This window comes from Colius striatus, chromosome 3, assembly GCF_028858725.1.
Source record: "Colius striatus isolate bColStr4 chromosome 3, bColStr4.1.hap1, whole genome shotgun sequence".
NCBI classification, from domain to species: Eukaryota; Metazoa; Chordata; class Aves; order Coliiformes; family Coliidae; genus Colius; species Colius striatus.
In genome coordinates this window covers 97,857,861-97,876,211 of record NC_084761.1, presented here as the reverse complement: position 1 = coordinate 97,876,211, position 18,351 = coordinate 97,857,861, and the positions used below count along the sequence as shown (strand labels likewise).

Here is an 18,351-nt window from a genome sequence, read left to right as displayed (position 1 = left end):
TAAGAGACATTTGTTTCCCTGGAGCTGAACAGCTCACAGTTATATAAACAAGACTCTAAACAACCAAACACAGGCAGTAATATCAGCAGTGAGATTTCTTTCCTTCTCTCTATGTTCAAACAAGCTCACAAAATGTTGCCTAGAAGCACAAATGATGTTGCTCACTGTCTGGCTATTGTAGCTGAATTTTTTTGCCTGGCTAAAAGATTGGACAGCTAAATTAAACTTTATATAATAAGCAATTAATTTTGATTAGGGAAGTCTTGGCAAGACCTGGTATTGTTTCATTTCTCTTTATTGTAATCAGAGATTATATTTTAGCCTTGTAATTTTCCCTAACTCTTCCTTTTGGAGTAATTTCATGGTTTTAATACAGAAGTGATGAAAGATGTAACACACATCATATGAAAATGAATGTAGATATCCCTTTGGATGTAGAGGGGGGAAGTTCATGCTTTTATCATTGCATTGTTATTCATCTAGAGTTGTTCTGAGCTGTGGTTTACTTCCTGACTGGAAACCCACCAGGGTCAGTTCAGTCTGTTAATTTGTCTTGCAGAAAAAAGAAATCTTTCTTAGGGTCAGAGCTCAGCTTTTGTTATGATAAATGAGAGTGTTGGCTCCATCATTCCTCATTGTAGATTGCATAAAATTCTAGAGAGTAATTCTAAATGCAAGGAAGAACCTGGGATGCATCAAGAAGAGTGTGGGCAGCAGGGCCAGGGAGGTTGTGCTGCCCCTCTGCTCTGCCAGAGCTGCTGAGGCCTCATCTGGAGTCCTGTGTCCAGTTCTGGGCTCCCCAGCTCCAGAGGGACAGGGAAGTGCTGGAGAGAGGCCAGTGCAGGGACACCAAGATGCTGAGGGGACTGGAGCATCTTCCTGCTGAGGAAAGGCTGTGGGACCTGGGGCTGTTCAGGCTGGAGAAGAGGAGACTGAGGGGGGAGCTCATTAACATTTATAAATATCTAAAGGGTGGGTGTCAGGAGGTTGGGACATCCCTCTTTTCTATAGTAGCCAGCAACCGGACAAGGGGTGATGGGATGAAGCTGGAACACAAAAAGTTCCACTTAAACATAAGAAATAACCATTTCAGTGTTTGAGTGAGGGAGCCCTGGCACAGGCTGCCCAGGGAGGGTGTGGAGGCTCCTTCCTTGGAGCTCTTCAAGACCCACCTGGACACGTTCCTGTGTGACCTGATCTAGGTGACCCTGCTTCTGCAGGGGGTTGCACTGGATGATCTCTAAAGCTCCCTTCCAACCCCCACCATGCTGTGATTCTATGAACCTTAAAACAATGAGAGAAAATCCTCTGGTCAGGACCTCTCAGTCTCAGAGTGCTCAACTGAATTTGCTTTCTCATTTCTGTCTGAAAGTTCCCTCGATTCTACACTTCTGTCTCAGCTTGTAATAATGACAAGGTGACCCATTTGAGTCTTTGTGGTACTGGTAAGCAAAAGCATCCCTGGGACACTGCTGACAACATGACATTGATGCTTTGCTAATCAAGGACATAGATTGGACCCTGTAGATTGTGAGTGGAGTGCTTGCTCCACATTGATCTTTTAAGAGGTGTGAGATGTGTCTATGTTTCTTAGTTACACAGAGTGGAAGCAGTCTGGTAGTGCTGGAGCTGCTGAAAGTCATCTTTTGCAAACCCCTCATGGGGTATGGGAGCTACTGCAGTTCCTTGTCAGCTTTCTAGTTGGGCATCACTTGCCCTATGTTGCTTGGCTGCTTCTGTGATAGACAAAGGAGTGTTGCTGCCTTGCTGGGAAGAAGAGAGGCACTTAGACGGGACAGTTATGAGTTCAGGCCATCTTTCAGCTCTAAGTACTTTATCTTTTAGTGGAACAAAAGAAATAATCTGGGGCTGGTTTGATAAGAGGTCTAAATGTATTTCAAACTAAAGATACTCCAGTTGAAGTTTGTTCAGTGAGTTTATATAATGAAGGGTAAAAGCTATAGGTGAGCTCTCTACCCAATTTGAGCACTTCAAAACACTGACCTTACGGACAAATGCTCTTTCTCTTGCAGCTGCAGCCGCCTTCGAAGCATTCAGAGTATCCTGACACAGAGCAGCAAATCTCAACCTGATGGAATCCTTTGCATTTTAGGTTAGTTTGACCTTCCCCTCCCTCCCCCCTTTTTGTTCTCACTGTACTAATAAATATACTCTGAGTTGCACAAAGATGAAGATCATCATCTTCCTTCCCAAGCCCCAGCCTCGTTTCTCAGGGAATGCACAACTATCTGATTCTTACACTCTTTTCTCCCTGAATAATTCTGAAGTCTATTTACTAACTTCAGGCAAACTGGCTAAGAATATCAATGTTCTTGCAAGCCTTGTGAAAGTTCAATGGCTGGAGGGAAGAGAGAACCTTTGTTCATGTCGAAATGGAAAGCAAGATGGAGAGAATTTAATCTGAATAAGCATTCCTGTGTCTAGGCAGTGTAGGAGTGCCAGGGTTAAGGCTTACCATATGCAGAGCTGTGGAGGGTGGTGGTGGTTGAGAACAGGCTTGGTTTAGAAGGGAGAGAGGGGAATAATCAGAAAACTGACAGAATTAATAAAACCTGAATTTACTGGGAAGGAGATTTTGCCTCAGGAGAGGTAATTCAAAGTCAATTTAAAGAGTTGCATGAGCATGAAGCAGTTATGAGTGAAATGGTGGCATATAAGCAGCATGTGGTTTCTGTGCTTTGTTTCTTCTGGAATTGGCAGAAAAGGGCAATATGAAATAAAGCTGCATGTGCAAGTATGCTGTAGGAAAGTGACAGGGTTTTTCTCCTGCTTTAATATCATTTCTGTATGTAACACCAGCTCTTGTTTCTTATAATGTAATCAGGATCAAGATATTAGAGGAAGAAATCAGGAATGATGATTGGAATTCCTTAGAGAATAAGACTAAGGAATGACTGTTTCAATAATGTATTACAGTTGAAGATGGAAAAATCTATTATAGCCTGAAAGAAGAATGACTGTTTAAATAATGTATTACAGCTAAAGATGAAGGAATCCTGAAAGAAGCCCTGTATGGTAACAGGCCTGCATTGAGAAATGATACAACAGCCTGGTGTTTTAGAGGTTTTGTTTAATGATGTAGCAAGAGAACTCAAAGAAGTCCATTTACTGGAGCCCCAAAAATCTGTCAGTGTGTATAACTTAGTTCTCTTTTGGTCTATTCCTGTCCCACATTGCCTAGGGCAAGAGTTGAAGAAGTGTTTGGCTAAGCAGTAACTTTACAGCTAGAAGGTCACTGTGTCAACCTTCCAATGAAACATACAGGATTAAGTACTTGTTTTTTGCCTTTGTTGCTAGTCTAAGTTCAAAAACTGTGTCAAGTTGTACCATCTTACCATTGACACTGTACAGTGTCTCGACTGTTAACTCTGAAGCTGCAGTAAGCCCAGGCTAAGAATAGTCACTTAAAGCATTGTGTGGCTTTAGGGAAAGCATGACAGGCAAGAGAAGTTGCTTGGTGTAATCCTCAGTGTAATGTGGAGTATTTAAGTCCATGCATAAGACCATTCCTCTTAATAAATAAGCATTTCTCTTATGGAAGTATAGGCTGTGTGTTTTGTTATTAGGCTCTGCACAAATCTCCTTCAGCACCCACAATGGGACTGTTGTTGCCTAATCTGACCTGTCTAATGTAGCCTGCAGGATTTCTCACATAACTTCTGATTAAGCAGGCATGTCACTGTTACAAATGTATTAAATCTGCCTTCAAAGGCACGTTCCAGGTGACAAAAAAATAGGCAGGCTTACATATTGAGTGCTGTTGACTTGTATGGGAAGCAAATACTCAACCATGGGTTTTTTTTGCAGTCAGTGCATGTGATATTTCACTTGGCTGTCTTCAGTGACCTAGAGTTACTGCATTTCCCTCACCTTCAGCTTTATGTGAGGAACAAACTTCCATAGCTTCACTTCAAGTGGGTTAATCTTTATACTGGAGTAAAAAGCAGCACTGTGAGATTCCCAAAGAGAAATGAGAACTGACCAATTATTTATTTACTATGATTTAAATGGATTCAAGTGGTTGAATGGCAGCATTCCTTCATCCTCTGCTGGGGAGAAGAGACTTCACAACTGATAGGAAACATGAAGGCTGGCATGTCAGACATCCTTCAGGTAACTGTGATGTCTCAGCTGAACAATGTTGCTGTTAAAGCTGCTGAGAAGACAGTTTCTCAAACTAATTACACTCTGTTTATTAACAGTGGTGTTTCTTGCATTTTACCTTTCAGCTGATGTTTTCAACTGGTGATTAAGTTGGTCAGATTTCTGAGGATGTGTGTTTAGTTTAGGTAGAGTGTATATAAATCTGACTGTAGTTGTGGTTGTTCTGGTTGTAGATCAAATAGTTTCACAGTTCTACATAGCTAAACTGAATATTGACAGACCATATTTACTTCTTATCCATCCTGGTCAGAACAGGAATACTTTAAAGCCTGTACCAGTACATCTTTATTTTATCTTGCTTCTGTTCATGAAGTACTACTTTTTTGGGTATCTTTTGTTTTTTTTCTCCATTAGATCCATCATACACAGAGCTCTTGCTTGTAGGATGGAAAACCCTTGCCAGCCTTTAGTACACTGCACCAATTGTTCATCCCTTGCCAAACAGAGGCTATTGTAATGATTATTCTGCCACTTCTGATGGCAGTTCCACGACTGCCTTTTGGGTTTGGGCAAATGTCTAATGGTGATCTGTCTCATCTCTCCAGCCCTTCACCTTCTTGCTACCTCCCTGGTGTTCTTAGATCACACATGGCCATGTAATGTGTTATAGGATAATGGGATTATTGTGTTACAGTGTTCTGACACACTCAGGGCTGTGTCAGAAATGTATGACTGGGTCAAAAGGAGGACTTTTTTTAAACCTACAGTGTTTATGTCAGCTTAGCAAGTGTGAAATCACAGATACGAGAGGTGGCTGAGCTGAAGACTACTCAGCACAACAGGGAAGTCTCATCCTGCCCTTAGACTGCTCCTCTTCCCTTTCACCTCTTTCCTCCCCACACACGTTTTGCGTCAGCGCTGGGGTTTGGTTGATATCTTGCACTCACTGAGCAGACAGACTTTTTTCCCTCTATATTTGGCCAGACTCTTTTTCTGCCAATTTAGCAAACTGAATTAGCTCACTGAGAGGTCAGAGGAGCACTGACTGCACAGAAGGAGCAGGAACAGCTCTTTGGGCAGCAGTGAGCTGTTGGGCTGAGCCGTTGTCTAACTACACCCTTGTGAGAAGTTGGGAACAGGCTAGGAGTTAGTGAACTCCCATCTCAGCTGGAGACAGGCGTGGGGGTTTCCTAATTAAGAGCTTTCCCCATTGTTCTGTTGAGGGCTCCTAAAATGCTTTCTGGAGGTATCTTATCTTTGTCATTGTTTCGGTTCCTGTTTATTTTCCGCTATGTATCTGTTCATTTAACTCTCTGTGTTTCTGTAGAACGGTATTAAAGCCTCAGCACAAAAGCCCCTGTCTCTACTGGATACAAAAACCAAAACACCAAAAAACCCAATGAAACTATGCAAAGTTAATGCCTTTATGGTAAGCTAATCTTTTCTCTGCTGGCCTGACAGTGCTAGCAAGCAATAAATTCACTCAGGTGCTCTGGTGTAAGAATTAAGTTTATCAGCTGCCCCCCTTGTCAACTTCTTTTTGTCTTCTTTCCCCCTCTTTCTGTCATTAACTGGAAAAGCAGAGTTTTGATTGTTTAGCTTTGAACATATCTGCTTCAAGCCTGGAGAAGAGCTGGTGCACCTAGATAAAACCTGCCCAGATGGGCTGTGGAGTCTCCTTCTCTGGAGACATTCCAACCCAGCTGGATGAGCTCCTGTGTGTCCTGCTCTGGCAGGGGAATTGCACTGGATGAGCTTCTGAGGTCCATTCCAACCCTTAAGATTCTGTGATTCAAACAATGGTCATTAATTTTTATTTTATGAAGATATTTTCTCCTTTTTCTTCTCATCTTCCAGACTTTTGTATCACCTATTCCTTCTTCTGCTTCACTATATGTTGTTCTGTTAAGCTGATCCCTGAGCACACTGCCTTGGCTATTGAGGCTTTGGAGACCTTGGCACTGAGCCTGATGGGGAAAAGTGCAAATGCCACAGCCTCTTTTATCCACACTCTGGGACCTGCAGGTTGTTGTTAGGTTAAGATTTGACATGATAGGTGATGTTTGCTTGTGAAATCTAAGTAATGCTGCTTGCAGAGTGAATGATCTAACAGCATGCTACCACTGAAAAGGGCTGCTCTGCCTCTTACTTTGTGCCAGATCATTGCTCATCTGATGGCCTTCAGAAGTTGCCTCAGTTAGGCAAGTAATAAGTAAACCAAATTATCTTCAAGACATTGTGTGTGTTAACATTCTGAGCCTATGTGTGACTCCAAGGAGACTGTGTTTAGATTGAGTCCCCTAGAACAATGGGACAGTTGCTTCCTGGAAGAAGGGAGTCTCTACACTTGATTGTAACTACAGTCCCACCTGGGCTTTGGCACCAATGTTGGTGTGTTGATTGCCATTGAATTCTAGATGACATTGGTCTGTTTTCATGGGACTGGAAATGTGAATACAGCAAAAAGAGACAACATGTTCTCCCTCCCCTTTTGTACTCCCTCTGTTTCTGATTTTCCAGATCCAGGGCAGACTGGTTGTACAGCAGATTATTCCACAAAGAAGAAACATGGCAGCAGGAGGGGAAATGAGTGACTGGCTCTGAGCATTCTTTAGCTTTCTTATTGATCTCCTGACCCAGTTGCAGATTGACTGCTAAAGGCTCTTGATACTCCCTTTGTCAAGGGATAGCCCCTAACACAGACAATTGTGAGTCATTTTAAAAGAGTGTACTCCAAGGACAAGTGTGTGAATAGAAAAGCAGTGCTAGAAGCTTGAGAGCAGAGGAATGATGGTTCTTGAGGGCTGAGAGCTGGGGCAGGTGTGATGCAGCTTCCCCCTTTCACTACACAGTTCAAGGAATGTCATGCTTTTGTGGGTTATTGGTGCTGACAATCATGAAGCTGTGAGCAGGGAGCAATATTACAGAGGTTCATAGCTTCAGCACAATTTGAAGTGATTGAATTTGTCTCTTCTGCAGCCTTACACTAAATACCTGTTACCTTGGAAAATACATGAGCTATCCAAAAGCCAGTTACTACACAAGCAGGGGAGTGTGTTAAGATGTGGGATTTGGTAGCTGGATGCAGCTGTGGTGTCTGGTTAGCACTTTAAAACTGAAGCCTGACTTTAAAAAAAGGGACAGAGTTATGGGAGCCTGGGGTTTGTTCCGGTTTCTGGGACATTCAGGTGGCTCTTGAGTATTTTTCTCCTGCAAGTCCCAAAAACTAGACCTTCAGGCTGTGTTATCATTTTGTCAGTGGACTAATCCCTCCTCTGGACAGTGTTAATGAGTCTGGATTTATTGACAACCACCCAACTGTATCCAAATATAACTTGGTTCGAAAACTTGATGTTAATGTTTATGAGAACTTGTGTAACAGTCCAGACTGGTGACCTCTGTTGTGTGGATGTCAAGGGTGCTGCTTCATGCATAGTTTTACTTGTGGAGAAACCCTGAGTTATTACAGTAGAATTAGGAATTATGACTGTGACTGTCTTTAAGAGAGATTAAAACATTTCCTTAATGTGTGGCCTGTTTCCATTCTTATATCACTTTGTGCTCCAAATCTTTAGTTGGTTGACTTATTTTCCCAAGGACCAGGAAGGGCTTTCCTTGGAAGCTGTTCCATCTACCATACATTTTGCCAGAGTGGTTTGTTTCATGGTTTGTTAGAAGTCTGCACTGGCTTTCTGGTGACTCAGGGATTGCACTCCATACTGATAAGATAATGTTTAATCATGTATTCTAAAGCAGGAGATTTAGGTCATGGGATTAGTTTGTTAGGAAGCTCCAATCAAGGACATATTAATTAGAATGCATACTGCACACAGATGTTGAAAGTTAGTATTGCTAGATCAAACTGAAGTTCTGTTGGTGCAGAGCACTGCAGAGAACTAGCCTTATGTAACTTTTTTAGAGCAGTGCCTGTGGATTTAGGTCAAGAGTGAAATGTCAGTGTGTGGCAACGAACTTGCAAAAACTCCTTTTCCCTATCCTGTTTTCTCAGCAGGCATAAATGCCCACTGCCTGTGCAAGGAAACTGAGTTGATACTCCTTGTTTTCAAGTTGTTTCTTAGGGAAGACACCAATCTTTTGCAAGTATTTGGTGTTAGGACCCTTACCACTTGACGTGTGGTTTTGCTTTTGCAGGAATAGACAGCCGATACAATGAAGGTTGCAGGGAACTGGCAAACTATCTGCTTTTTGGCTTGTATAACCAGAGTAACAATGACTTTGAAAGAAGTGGATTTCCTGAAGAAGTTCTTGATGGTGAGTAACACACTCAACATATTTACCTGTTTTTGGAGGGCGAGTGGGACAGAAAAAAGAGGCATACCTCAAAAGTCAGTAATTGCCTAATTGTGTATGTACACCTGAAAAATGGCTCTTAAACACACTGCAGAACTCTTGTCTTCAAACATGGCCCCTGTCCAGAAGTTCCCTCCAATATTCTAAACCTAAATAATTATCACTCATTACGAGAAGTCCCAGTTCAGTCATGTTATGTATGTACAAATGTTATCAGTTACTGTGTGATCACACCTCTGGAGTTCTAAAACCCTTGGGCTCTCTCTTTTACTTGAACATATTACCTCACTTTGATAACATTTGAAAGCTGGCCAGTCACCATGCTCATAGATGATTATTACACCCTTATTTGCATGAAGCTTTGAATATCTGCCCCATAGCCTGTAGTGTTAGCTTTTAGTTGGAACAACCTTCTGATGTAATATCAAGCAACAGTAACTATAGTTTACAGTTTAGTGAGTGCTCTGTAAAGACTCAGCACTGACACTCTTGGCTTCTCAAAGGACAGGCTGATGCAAGTTCTTTGCAAGCCTTCAGAATGAACTCACACTTGTTGGGAACAGTTAGAAGTACCATTGTACTTGGAGCTTTATATGGTTGCCAACTGTTTCTTTTTCTTCTTTGCTGAAGAAGTGGGGAAGGGTTGTGTATGCAAATGGTGGAACAATCTTCTTTTAATGAGGTAGAAAAAGTCTTCTCTGTTCACTGAGGATTTTTTTTTGTGCCTGTGTAATTCTTCTGTGTATGAAATATTGATGCTGGAATAATATTTGTTCTGCTTGTTGCAGATATAATCATATTAATAAAGCCTGACAGTGTCCATCTGTACTGTAACCCAGTGAATTATAATCATCTTTTGCCTTATGTGGCATACTGGAGGAACCTGCATTTTCACTGTCTGACTGAAAGTGAGGTAAGTGGAAGATGAATGCAGATGGGAACTGCTAATGAATTGATACTAAAGCTGGAAGTTTGTCTTAACATTCCTTCCAGAAGTCTGTTTCCTTTTCCATATTCATCAGCAGAGTGGTCTGAATATATATGAGAATTAATCATTTTGCCAGTGTGTGCAAGAACACGTTTGTAATGCTTTGTATTTGTTGGAGCACGAAAACAAATTGCTCCCCTCTCCCACTAATTACTATTGTTTTGACATGACTCAATGATCTTTTAATAAGGAAAAACATGTGTGTTGTGAGAAAAATCTGAATCAAGTACCAGAGGCAACACTGAGATTTCCAATGATAGTCTTATTTGCTGCCAAAGCAGAGTTTTAATGTGTTGTTTGCCAGCAGCTTTAGAACATTGGAAAAGATGACTTAGCCATTTAAAACCAAGATGTTTTATTGTGCATTTTCATGTGAACTTTCAACCCTGGCTTTCAAGAACTGTGAGCCTCACTTTCTTGGGACCATATGAATGACTCGAATTTCATCTTGTATTTAAGAGTCAAGGTATTCTTAGGAAAGTTGTGTTTGTCATAGTGAACTATGTCAGAGGAGTAAAAATTGAACATACTGTGTGTCTGAGTGTAGAGTAAGAGTCTTTTTATTCCAGTTGAGAGTGGAAGTGCTTCTCCCTAAAGGCCAGTATGGGAAACTTCTCTTCCTATTGGGACATCCCTTTTTTCTATGATATCTAGCAACAGGACAAGGGGTGATGGGATGAAGCTGGAACACAAAAGGTTCCATTTAAACATAAGATAAAACTATTTCACTGTCAGGGTGAGGGAGCCCTGGCACAGGCTGCCCAGAGGGGTTGTGGAGGCTCCTTCCTTGGAGGTCTTCAAAACCCACCTGGACACGTTCCTGTGTGACCTGATCTAGGTGGGAGCTGCTTCTGCAGGGGGTTGGACTGGATGAGCTCTAAAGCTCCCTTCCAACCCCACCATTCTGTGATTCTATTCAGTTCTGCACAGTTCCTTTTTCTGAATCAGAATTACACTGAAGTCTGGAGGGAGTGGGTTAAGAAACCTGGTGGAAAAATGAATGGGGAGGTCAGGAAGAGAAACCTGAAGTTCCCTCGAATTTCCATATTGAAAGTGGTCAGACTTAATGTTGGATTGATTGTGTTTTCATGTGGCTGTTTGATAGTTTAGATCACAGAATTATGAAATAATTGAGGTTAGAAGAGGCCACTGGAGAGCGTGTTGTCCAATCTCCTGCTTGAGGCAGGGTGAGTGCTGACATCAGGTCAGGTTACTCGGGCTTTTTTGCATTTGGATGTTGAAAGGATCCAGGGCTGATGACTGCAGAACTTCCCTTGGCTATCTGCTCCATTACCTGGCTGTCCTAATAATGAAAAAGGGTTTGCTTTGATCCAGCCTGGACCTTTCTTGTTTTAAATCATGCCCTTTGTCATGCATGTGCCTCTGCAGACCACTGCCAAGGGCCTGGCTTCACCATCTCAGTAATGTTTTTGTGGGTGTTGGACAGCTCCTCCCTCTCTGCTCTGCCGGAGCTGCTGAGGCCTCATCTGGAGTCCTGTGCCCAGTTCTGGGCTCCCCAGCTGCAGAGGGACAGGGAAGTGCTGGAGAGAGGCCAGTGCAGGGACACCAAGATGCTGAGGGGACTGGAGCATCTTCCTGATGAGGAAAGGCTGTGGGACCTGGGGCTGTTCAGCCTGAAGGAGACTGAGGGGAGACAGGAGCGCTCTCTGCAACTCCCTGACAGGGGGCTGGAGTGAGATGGGGGGTCAGTCTCTGCTCCCATTGTGAATGATAGAACAAGAGGAAATGGCCTCAAGTTGTGCCAGGAGAGGTTTAGATTGGAGACTGAGAAAAATTTCTTCCTCAAAGGGCTTCTAGCCCTGTCCCAGGCTGCCCAGGGCCATGATGGAGTCCCATCCCTGGCGGGATCCCAAAGCCTTGAAGCTATGACTGAGGGCCATGGGTTTGTGATGCCCATGGCAGTGCTGGGGGAACAGTTGGACTTGATGAGCTTAAAGGTCTTTTCCAACCTCAGCCATTCTGTGGTTCTCAATCATTGTGATGGCCCTCCACTGAACTTGTTCCAGTTTGTCTTACTCAGATGTGAGTCCCAATGTTGAATGTAGTGTTCTAGATATGATCTGATGACTGCTGCGTACAGGACGGTGATTACTTCTTGTTAAGGTGTAAGCAGCTGAACTGCAGGTCAAAGCATGCCATAACAAAATCTAAAGCCTGGCTTTGTAAGCTTTTTCTGTTGCCAAAATCCCTCCTGAAAGTGCAAACCTTTGAAGGATACCTGATGGTGGTAAAACATCTGCATTTTGGAATCAAGAGCAGAGTCGTTGTGAGCACACTCTTGCTGGCACAACTGCCGTCTCAGCTCTTGAATTTCCAGCCATATCAGCTTATGGGCTTTTCTGCAATTTATTGTGGCATGTACTAACCTTAACCACAGAATACTGGCTTGAAATAATGGTGTAACTAGAAAGGTAAACCATAAGCCTTGCTATTTTTGGAAACAAATGGAGAAGTTCGATTTCTGTAGCTGCAGATACAAACTTTACTTCATTGCTGTCTCATTTGAATAAGCTGAGTGATGCAGTTCCAGTCACACTCCTAATGCAGAAGAATGACAAGTGTCATAGACAACTTCTGAAAGAGAAACCAAACCACATTGCTGTGTCAGCTTTAAGTGCATCATGTTTACAGAGCATTACTTCTAGTGACTTTTAAGCTTTTTTTTCTTTAGTGATACAAATAACTTTTACTTGCTTTTATAGAAATGAAACCAAAAGAGCTCCAGAGCTTTAACAATCAAGAAAGGAATGGCATACCTGGCTCTGCAGCTCCTGTTGAATGTGGCAAAACCTATAGCCTCTCTTTCTTTTCTTCTTTCCTTCTTGCCTTTAACTACACCATTCCAATCAAAGTGCAAATGCTAGTTATTGGAAGAAAAAAACATTTTATGAAGGAATGCCAAAGCACTGAAATCTCATGCACACCATGTAGGCTTTATGGATGTCACCATGGAACAGGCTGTATTTATACTTGCAACAGCAGATAGTGAGCAAGCCTTTAGCACCTTGCCAAAACCCAAGTTTTTATTCTCATGGCATTATAAGCCTTGAGAAACAGGCAGTTGTTTAGGGCTTGGCTTGGAACTGAGACTTTGATCTGGCTTCCTGGGATTGAGGAAAGAATACATCATGAAGGAACTTGGGCTGCATCTTAAATTCAGGCTTGTCTTAAAAGAACTTGTTCTTAAAATAAATTTGTTGGGTGTAGCCTGGAGCTCACAACAGCTGTGTACAAGAAGTTCATAAGCATCTAATATACCTTGATATTAAGTTCAGAGCACTGGATGTAAAAAGAAATGAAAATAAAATAGACAAAACACCACTGGTTTCTGATCTCTTTCCAGAAAGCAAATGACTCTTGAAGTATTCAGCAGGGCTAGGTCTGTGGATTTCAGGTTTGCTGTTAAACTTCTTTTTTAGATGAAAATGAGACAGCATTTTAAAGGTTTCTGTTCTGCTATAAAAAGTACCTTTGTGTGACTTGTCTCCTCAGTCTAGTTGTTCTGCTTTGAGCCAGGCTGTTCTCACTGATGGCCAATGATAGGACAAGGGGCAATGGGGACAAGCTGCAACAGAAGAGGTTCCAAAGCAACACAAGGACAAAGTTGTTCCCTGTTGAGGTGAGGGAGCACTGGCAGGGGCTGCCCAGATGGGCTGTGGAGGCTCCTTCTCTGGAGACATTCCAACCCAGCTGGATGAGTCCCTGTGTGCCCTGCTCTAGGTGGTGCTGCTCTGGCAGGGGGGTTGCACTTCATGAGCTTTCCAGGTCCCTTCCAACTCTTGAGATTCTGTGATATTTGTTCCTCACTCTTGCTCTGCATTCTGCTGAAGCCTTCAGTCAACTTCAGCCTGTGACTAGTGGGAAACTGCAAGATATTGTTTCATGGTGGTGTCTCCTCTTTCCTCCTTTCTCTACATATACCTCCCCTCAGAAAGCAAGTTTGTTCTCATTGCTTAGTCTGTGACCTGAGACATATTAGTTGGCTTTCCTAGTTCAATGTTGTTAAGTTGGTAATGTTTCTCTGGCAAGATTTCTGTGGCACATGAGTTGATACTCTCAAAATACCTTCTATTGTTTAAAACCTGCCTAGAATCTTGTAGATGATGTTGAAAGACATCACTGAAAGCTGAAAATTAAGTATATATTTATGTCATTTGATGAGCTCATTAAAAACCTCAGGTTTGATTTTTAAAGGAACCATTTCAATTGGCTTGATATCTCTCCCCCATGATGGAGTTTCCAAACTATAGAGATTAATGAGTTTTTTTTAGCTTCTGGGAGCTCTGGGTAATATTTTAGTGGGTTACACAACATTTGCTTTGAAATGCAAACAGCACAATCCATATTCTCTTTAGTGCAAAAGCAACATTCCAATTAGACATGCCTAATTTGGTTTTAAATGGCTTCTTTCAGTATGAAGATGAGGAAGCTGCAGAGGAATTCAAGATTTCCAGCTTTGTAGACATGGTTCGAGATTGCAGTCGCATCGGTATTCCGTACAGCTGCCAAGGTGAGTCAGACTGATGCTTGAGAGTCTGAAGTGTTTTGCAGCATGCAAGTCATTCACTTCAGGGAATGAAGATTTCCTTGCCTTTGGTAGAGAACTGAGGACTAATATGTCAATAGTTTCCTTTTTTTCTTCTGGGCTCCCCAGCTCCAGAGGGACAGGGAAGTGCTGGAGAGAGGCCAGTGCAGGGACACCAAGATGCTGAGGGGACTGGAGCATCTTTCATATGAGGAAAGGCTGCAGGAGCTGGGGCTGTTTAGTCTGGAGAAGAGGGGACTGAGGGGGGGATCTTATTAACATTTATAAATATCTAAAGGTTGGGTGTTAGGAGGTTGGGTGGCAGGAGATGGGTGTCAGGAGGTTGGGACATCCCTTTGTTCTATAGTAGATAGTAACAGGACAAGGGGTGATGGGATGAAGCTGGAACACAAAAAGTTCCACTTAAACATAAGAACAAACCGTTTCACTGTTCAGATGAGGGAGCCCTGGCACAGGCTGCCCAGAGGGGGTGTGGAGGCTCCTTCCTTGGAGCTCTTCAAGACCCACCTGGACACGTTCCTGTGTGACCTGATCTAGGTGACCCTGCTTCTGCAGGGGGTTGGACTGGATGAGCTCTAAAGGTCCCTTCCAACCCCCACCATTCTGTGATTCTATGATTTTAGCCTCTTTTTTCACTTGAGGTGGATTTAATTCTGAAAAATGTAAGCCCTTAGACTTCATCTGAAGAGTGAATGCTCACAGCATGAGGCAAAGAAATCATTTGCATTCAGAGAAGTGTGTTGTGCTGCTACAGAAGTTCTCTGTTCAGATGGGAGCTCCAGATAAATGCTTCTTTATGTAAGGGAAGAATAAACATTTCGTTATGCAAGTTTCCTTTTTTAGCCTTGAAAAACACTGGCCTGCATGACTTCCTGTTATGGTTTGTAGCCAGTCTTGCAATCTGAACAGTGTAATCTTTCTGCAAAGTAGCATTTACTAAAGCAACATGTCCCTAACAACAAAGAATGCAGAAGCAACGTGGTGCGTGTACTTCTGTGCAGCATAAGTGTGCTTCTGATCTTCCTCAGGCAAACAAGGCTAAGATAATTGCTTTCTATCTTTGAACCATGTAAGACCAAACCAAGCTAATTCAGTTTTAGTTGGATTTTTTAGTTCCTAATTCTTTGGTGCTTCCCTTGAGGAAAGGATGATATGCTCTGACTGCCTGGAAACACGTTAATAGGGGGCATGGGGAAGGATGCTGGTTCTTTGTTAGGAGGTATCTGAAGATGGTGTGTAGCTTCAGGATGATAATCACACTTCACTTCAGGTGGCTTGTAGTTTCACTAATGAGTACCAGGCTGAAGAGTCTTCCTCTCCCCTGATTTAAAACCCCATGAATGTGGGGATGATGCTGAGAGTAATTTATTTCAGGGCAAATATTTGAAGCAATCAGAGTAAGCAAAGCTCCCTGTTTATTATTTTAATGGACAAATAGTCCTGGAATGAAAGTTGCAGGGAGACACAATCTCCTTTACTCAACTGATAGCTGGGAAAAAGGGACAAAATTTGGGATATAGGAAAAAAGAGTTTCTTAAAGCTACCATCTTCAGAAAAGTCTTCTTTCAGTTACAGATTGTAAGTGGTACAAAGACAGGATCATTGAGAGCCTTTATTAGAATCTCAGATTACACAGAACATTAAACTCCAAGTGTTTGTGAGAGAATATTTCTGTGAAATGTTTCCTTTGCAGGTCACCTACAGATATTTGATATGTTCATTGTTGAGAAGTGGCCAATAGTGCAGGCTTTTGCACTGGAGGGAATCGGGGGTGATGGCTTCTTTACAATGAAATATGAAGTGAGTAGTTCTGTTTTTGCTTTTTCTTCCATTTTCATTCTGAAGCAGGAATTGAAGCATGGGTTTGTTTCAGTTGGAAAGTACCTACTGAGATCATCCAGTCCTGACTCACAATTCAAGTGGGTTTTTCAGGAAGCCAAGTTTTGAATGTGCAAGGATGGAGATACAACAGTCTTGCTGAGAGACTCTTATGAGCTAGACACCACTTTGTCCTAGATAAACCATGACTGTTTGCTCATCCCCCAAGCCCCCCTGTTGTGATTTAGACCTTTTTTCTTGTCTTCTGGAGCCTCCTCTATATGGAAAACTCTTTTAAGCTCTGCTAGATGGGTGTAGATCCTCAAGAGCAGTGCAAGGGAAGCTGGTTAGTGACAAGTGCCTTGAAGTGAACTGAGAAAATCAGAAGTGGTTGTATTTCCTATATCACTGATTTTAACACAAGACATGCATTTACTTTCCTCACCAACATTCCAGATTCTTGGGTCATCACAGCCTGCTGAATAGGGCAACAGTCAGGGTTTTGGATAATGCTCCTATGTTTAATAATGATTTGCTTTTCCACTCTGAGCAAATTGTGTCATTTGATTTGCCTGTTTATTAATTCTACTCTAGCAGCACCTTCAGAGGACAGCTTTGTATTTATGTACTTGTTTGAGGCTTATTGCATTTATTTTTCTTGGACCTATGCCTCAGAAATGCAGATGGCCTGTTTTTTTTCTTGTCACTCCTCCATTTTTACAGCCAGAATGTTCTTTATCTGGCTTCTGACAACTGGAAAAACTCCAAGCAATTAATAGTACCATTGTTGAAGTCTCATCACATGTAGTACTGTACACACTTGCTCAAAAGTCTATTATGTCACTTCAAGTGTGCCATTCTCTCTCAGCACTGTACTCTTTCCACTTTCTTCATGCTTTCTTTTTCCTTCATTCCATCACTGGTACCATAACCTTGGTGTGAAGTTGCCAAAACCATTAAAGACAAATTGCAGTCCTTGTGGAGATGTGCCTAAGCATCAAGAGCCTAGGGTGGGCTATTGATGAGGAGTGGCTGAGGGAATGGGGGTGTTCAGCCTGGAGGAGGCTGAGGGGAGACAGGAGCACTCTGCAACAAACTCACAGGAGGTTGGCCAGGGGGTTGTCTCTGCTGCTAAGCTACAAGTGACAAGATGAGGGAATGGCCTCAAGTTGCCCCAGGGGGGGCTGAGATGGGGATTGGGAACAATTTCTTCTCCAAAGGGGCTGTCCAGACTTGTCCCAGGGCCATGGTGGAGTCCCCATCCCTGCAGGGATCCCGAAGCCATGGGTTAATGGGCCATGGCAGTGCTGGGGGAATGATTGGACTCGATGAGCTTAAAGGGCTTTTCCAACCTCATTGATTCTCTGGTTCTGTGTTCCTCAATGTCTGGAAAAAGTCAAAGAGGATTTGTGTGTTCAGGAGTTGTCTGGGTCTTTAGTTACCCTTGCCAATTCATTTCATCAGTCTGTAGAGGCTTGGAGAAAATGTGCAGACACAGTGTGGCACCGACTTTGTAAAGACAGAGCGTCTCCTGTTTCATTGTGGGAGCTGATGCTGTCCTTACAGAACTCTTGCAGACTTAAAAAGGAGCAATGAAAGTTCTCAGTATCAGTTTTTAAAAGCAAGCCTGTTAGCTCTGGTGATTCAGGCAGTTCCAGCTTGGGCTCTTGCTTTCTTCCTCCTGAAAGTCATAAGGGGATTTCAAGTGGGAAGTGGCATTCTTAACTCTTTACGTAACTGTTTGTGCATGATTAGCTGTCAGGCAGCTGCTCTATGTCACAGATGGAGAGGAAACATCAGTCTGTGGGAGGAAGGACATTTGGGATCACTGTAAAGGATCTAGAAGCAAATCTTTCTGCTGTTATTAAAAGGGCCTCTCAAACTGACTTCCCCTCTGCTGTGCACTCTCTGCTGTTAGATTTGAAGATAAGCTAACAATGAGAACTTATTGATGGATGTTTTTACAGAGCTGCTCTGTTACAACAGAAGTCAGAGTTGCTCAAGATGCTGTAATCCAGAGAATCTATTGCACCAATAAGTGATGTCTGGGAAATTATTACTGCCATGTCAATACAAGTAACTGGAATATCTGTAAAGCAGAGGTTTAAGAAAGTTGCAGTCAGTGTTGCATTTTTAATTAAGTGGGTGGTTGGGAACCTTGTAAATGCAAAAAATTGAGACACAGGTATCCTTTTTAGACTATATTTTTGCATAGTGTTCTCATATGCATCATCTTACTACTGGGAAGAAGGTGCTGCTAATTGCTAAGTTAAACTAGCTTGGTTTAAGTAGGAGTAAGAATCTGCCTCTTGTCTGTCCTGTCTCAGAAAACTGATCTTTCCCTTTTGCTTGCACCAGCTGATGCTATTCTTTAACTCAGTTCAACAGCTTTGGGGAATGATTTGTTTGAGAGATGCAGGCAAAACTTGAAACCATCATGTGAGGAGATGAGGCTCTGAAGCATCCAGAACTTACATATCATTTATGTTTGCAAATCCATCAAGGGTGGGTGTGAGGAGGATGGAGCCAGGCTGTTCTCAGG

General features: G+C 42.6%; 1 protein-coding gene across 1 annotated transcript in view; it reads left to right on the top strand.

Annotated features, from left to right (window-relative positions):
- The window catches only part of DNAAF9 (dynein axonemal assembly factor 9), an 87,196-nt gene that overhangs the window by 9,157 nt on the left and 59,688 nt on the right, over window positions 1–18,351 (top strand). Inside the window, exons 2-6 of the mRNA XM_061992084.1 lie at window positions 2,034–2,113; window positions 8,278–8,397; window positions 9,225–9,349; window positions 13,859–13,955; window positions 15,685–15,791. Coding sequence (XP_061848068.1) covers window positions 2,034–2,113; window positions 8,278–8,397; window positions 9,225–9,349; window positions 13,859–13,955; window positions 15,685–15,791 — 529 coding nt within the window. The remainder of the gene's footprint in view (window positions 1–2,033; window positions 2,114–8,277; window positions 8,398–9,224; window positions 9,350–13,858; window positions 13,956–15,684; window positions 15,792–18,351) is intronic.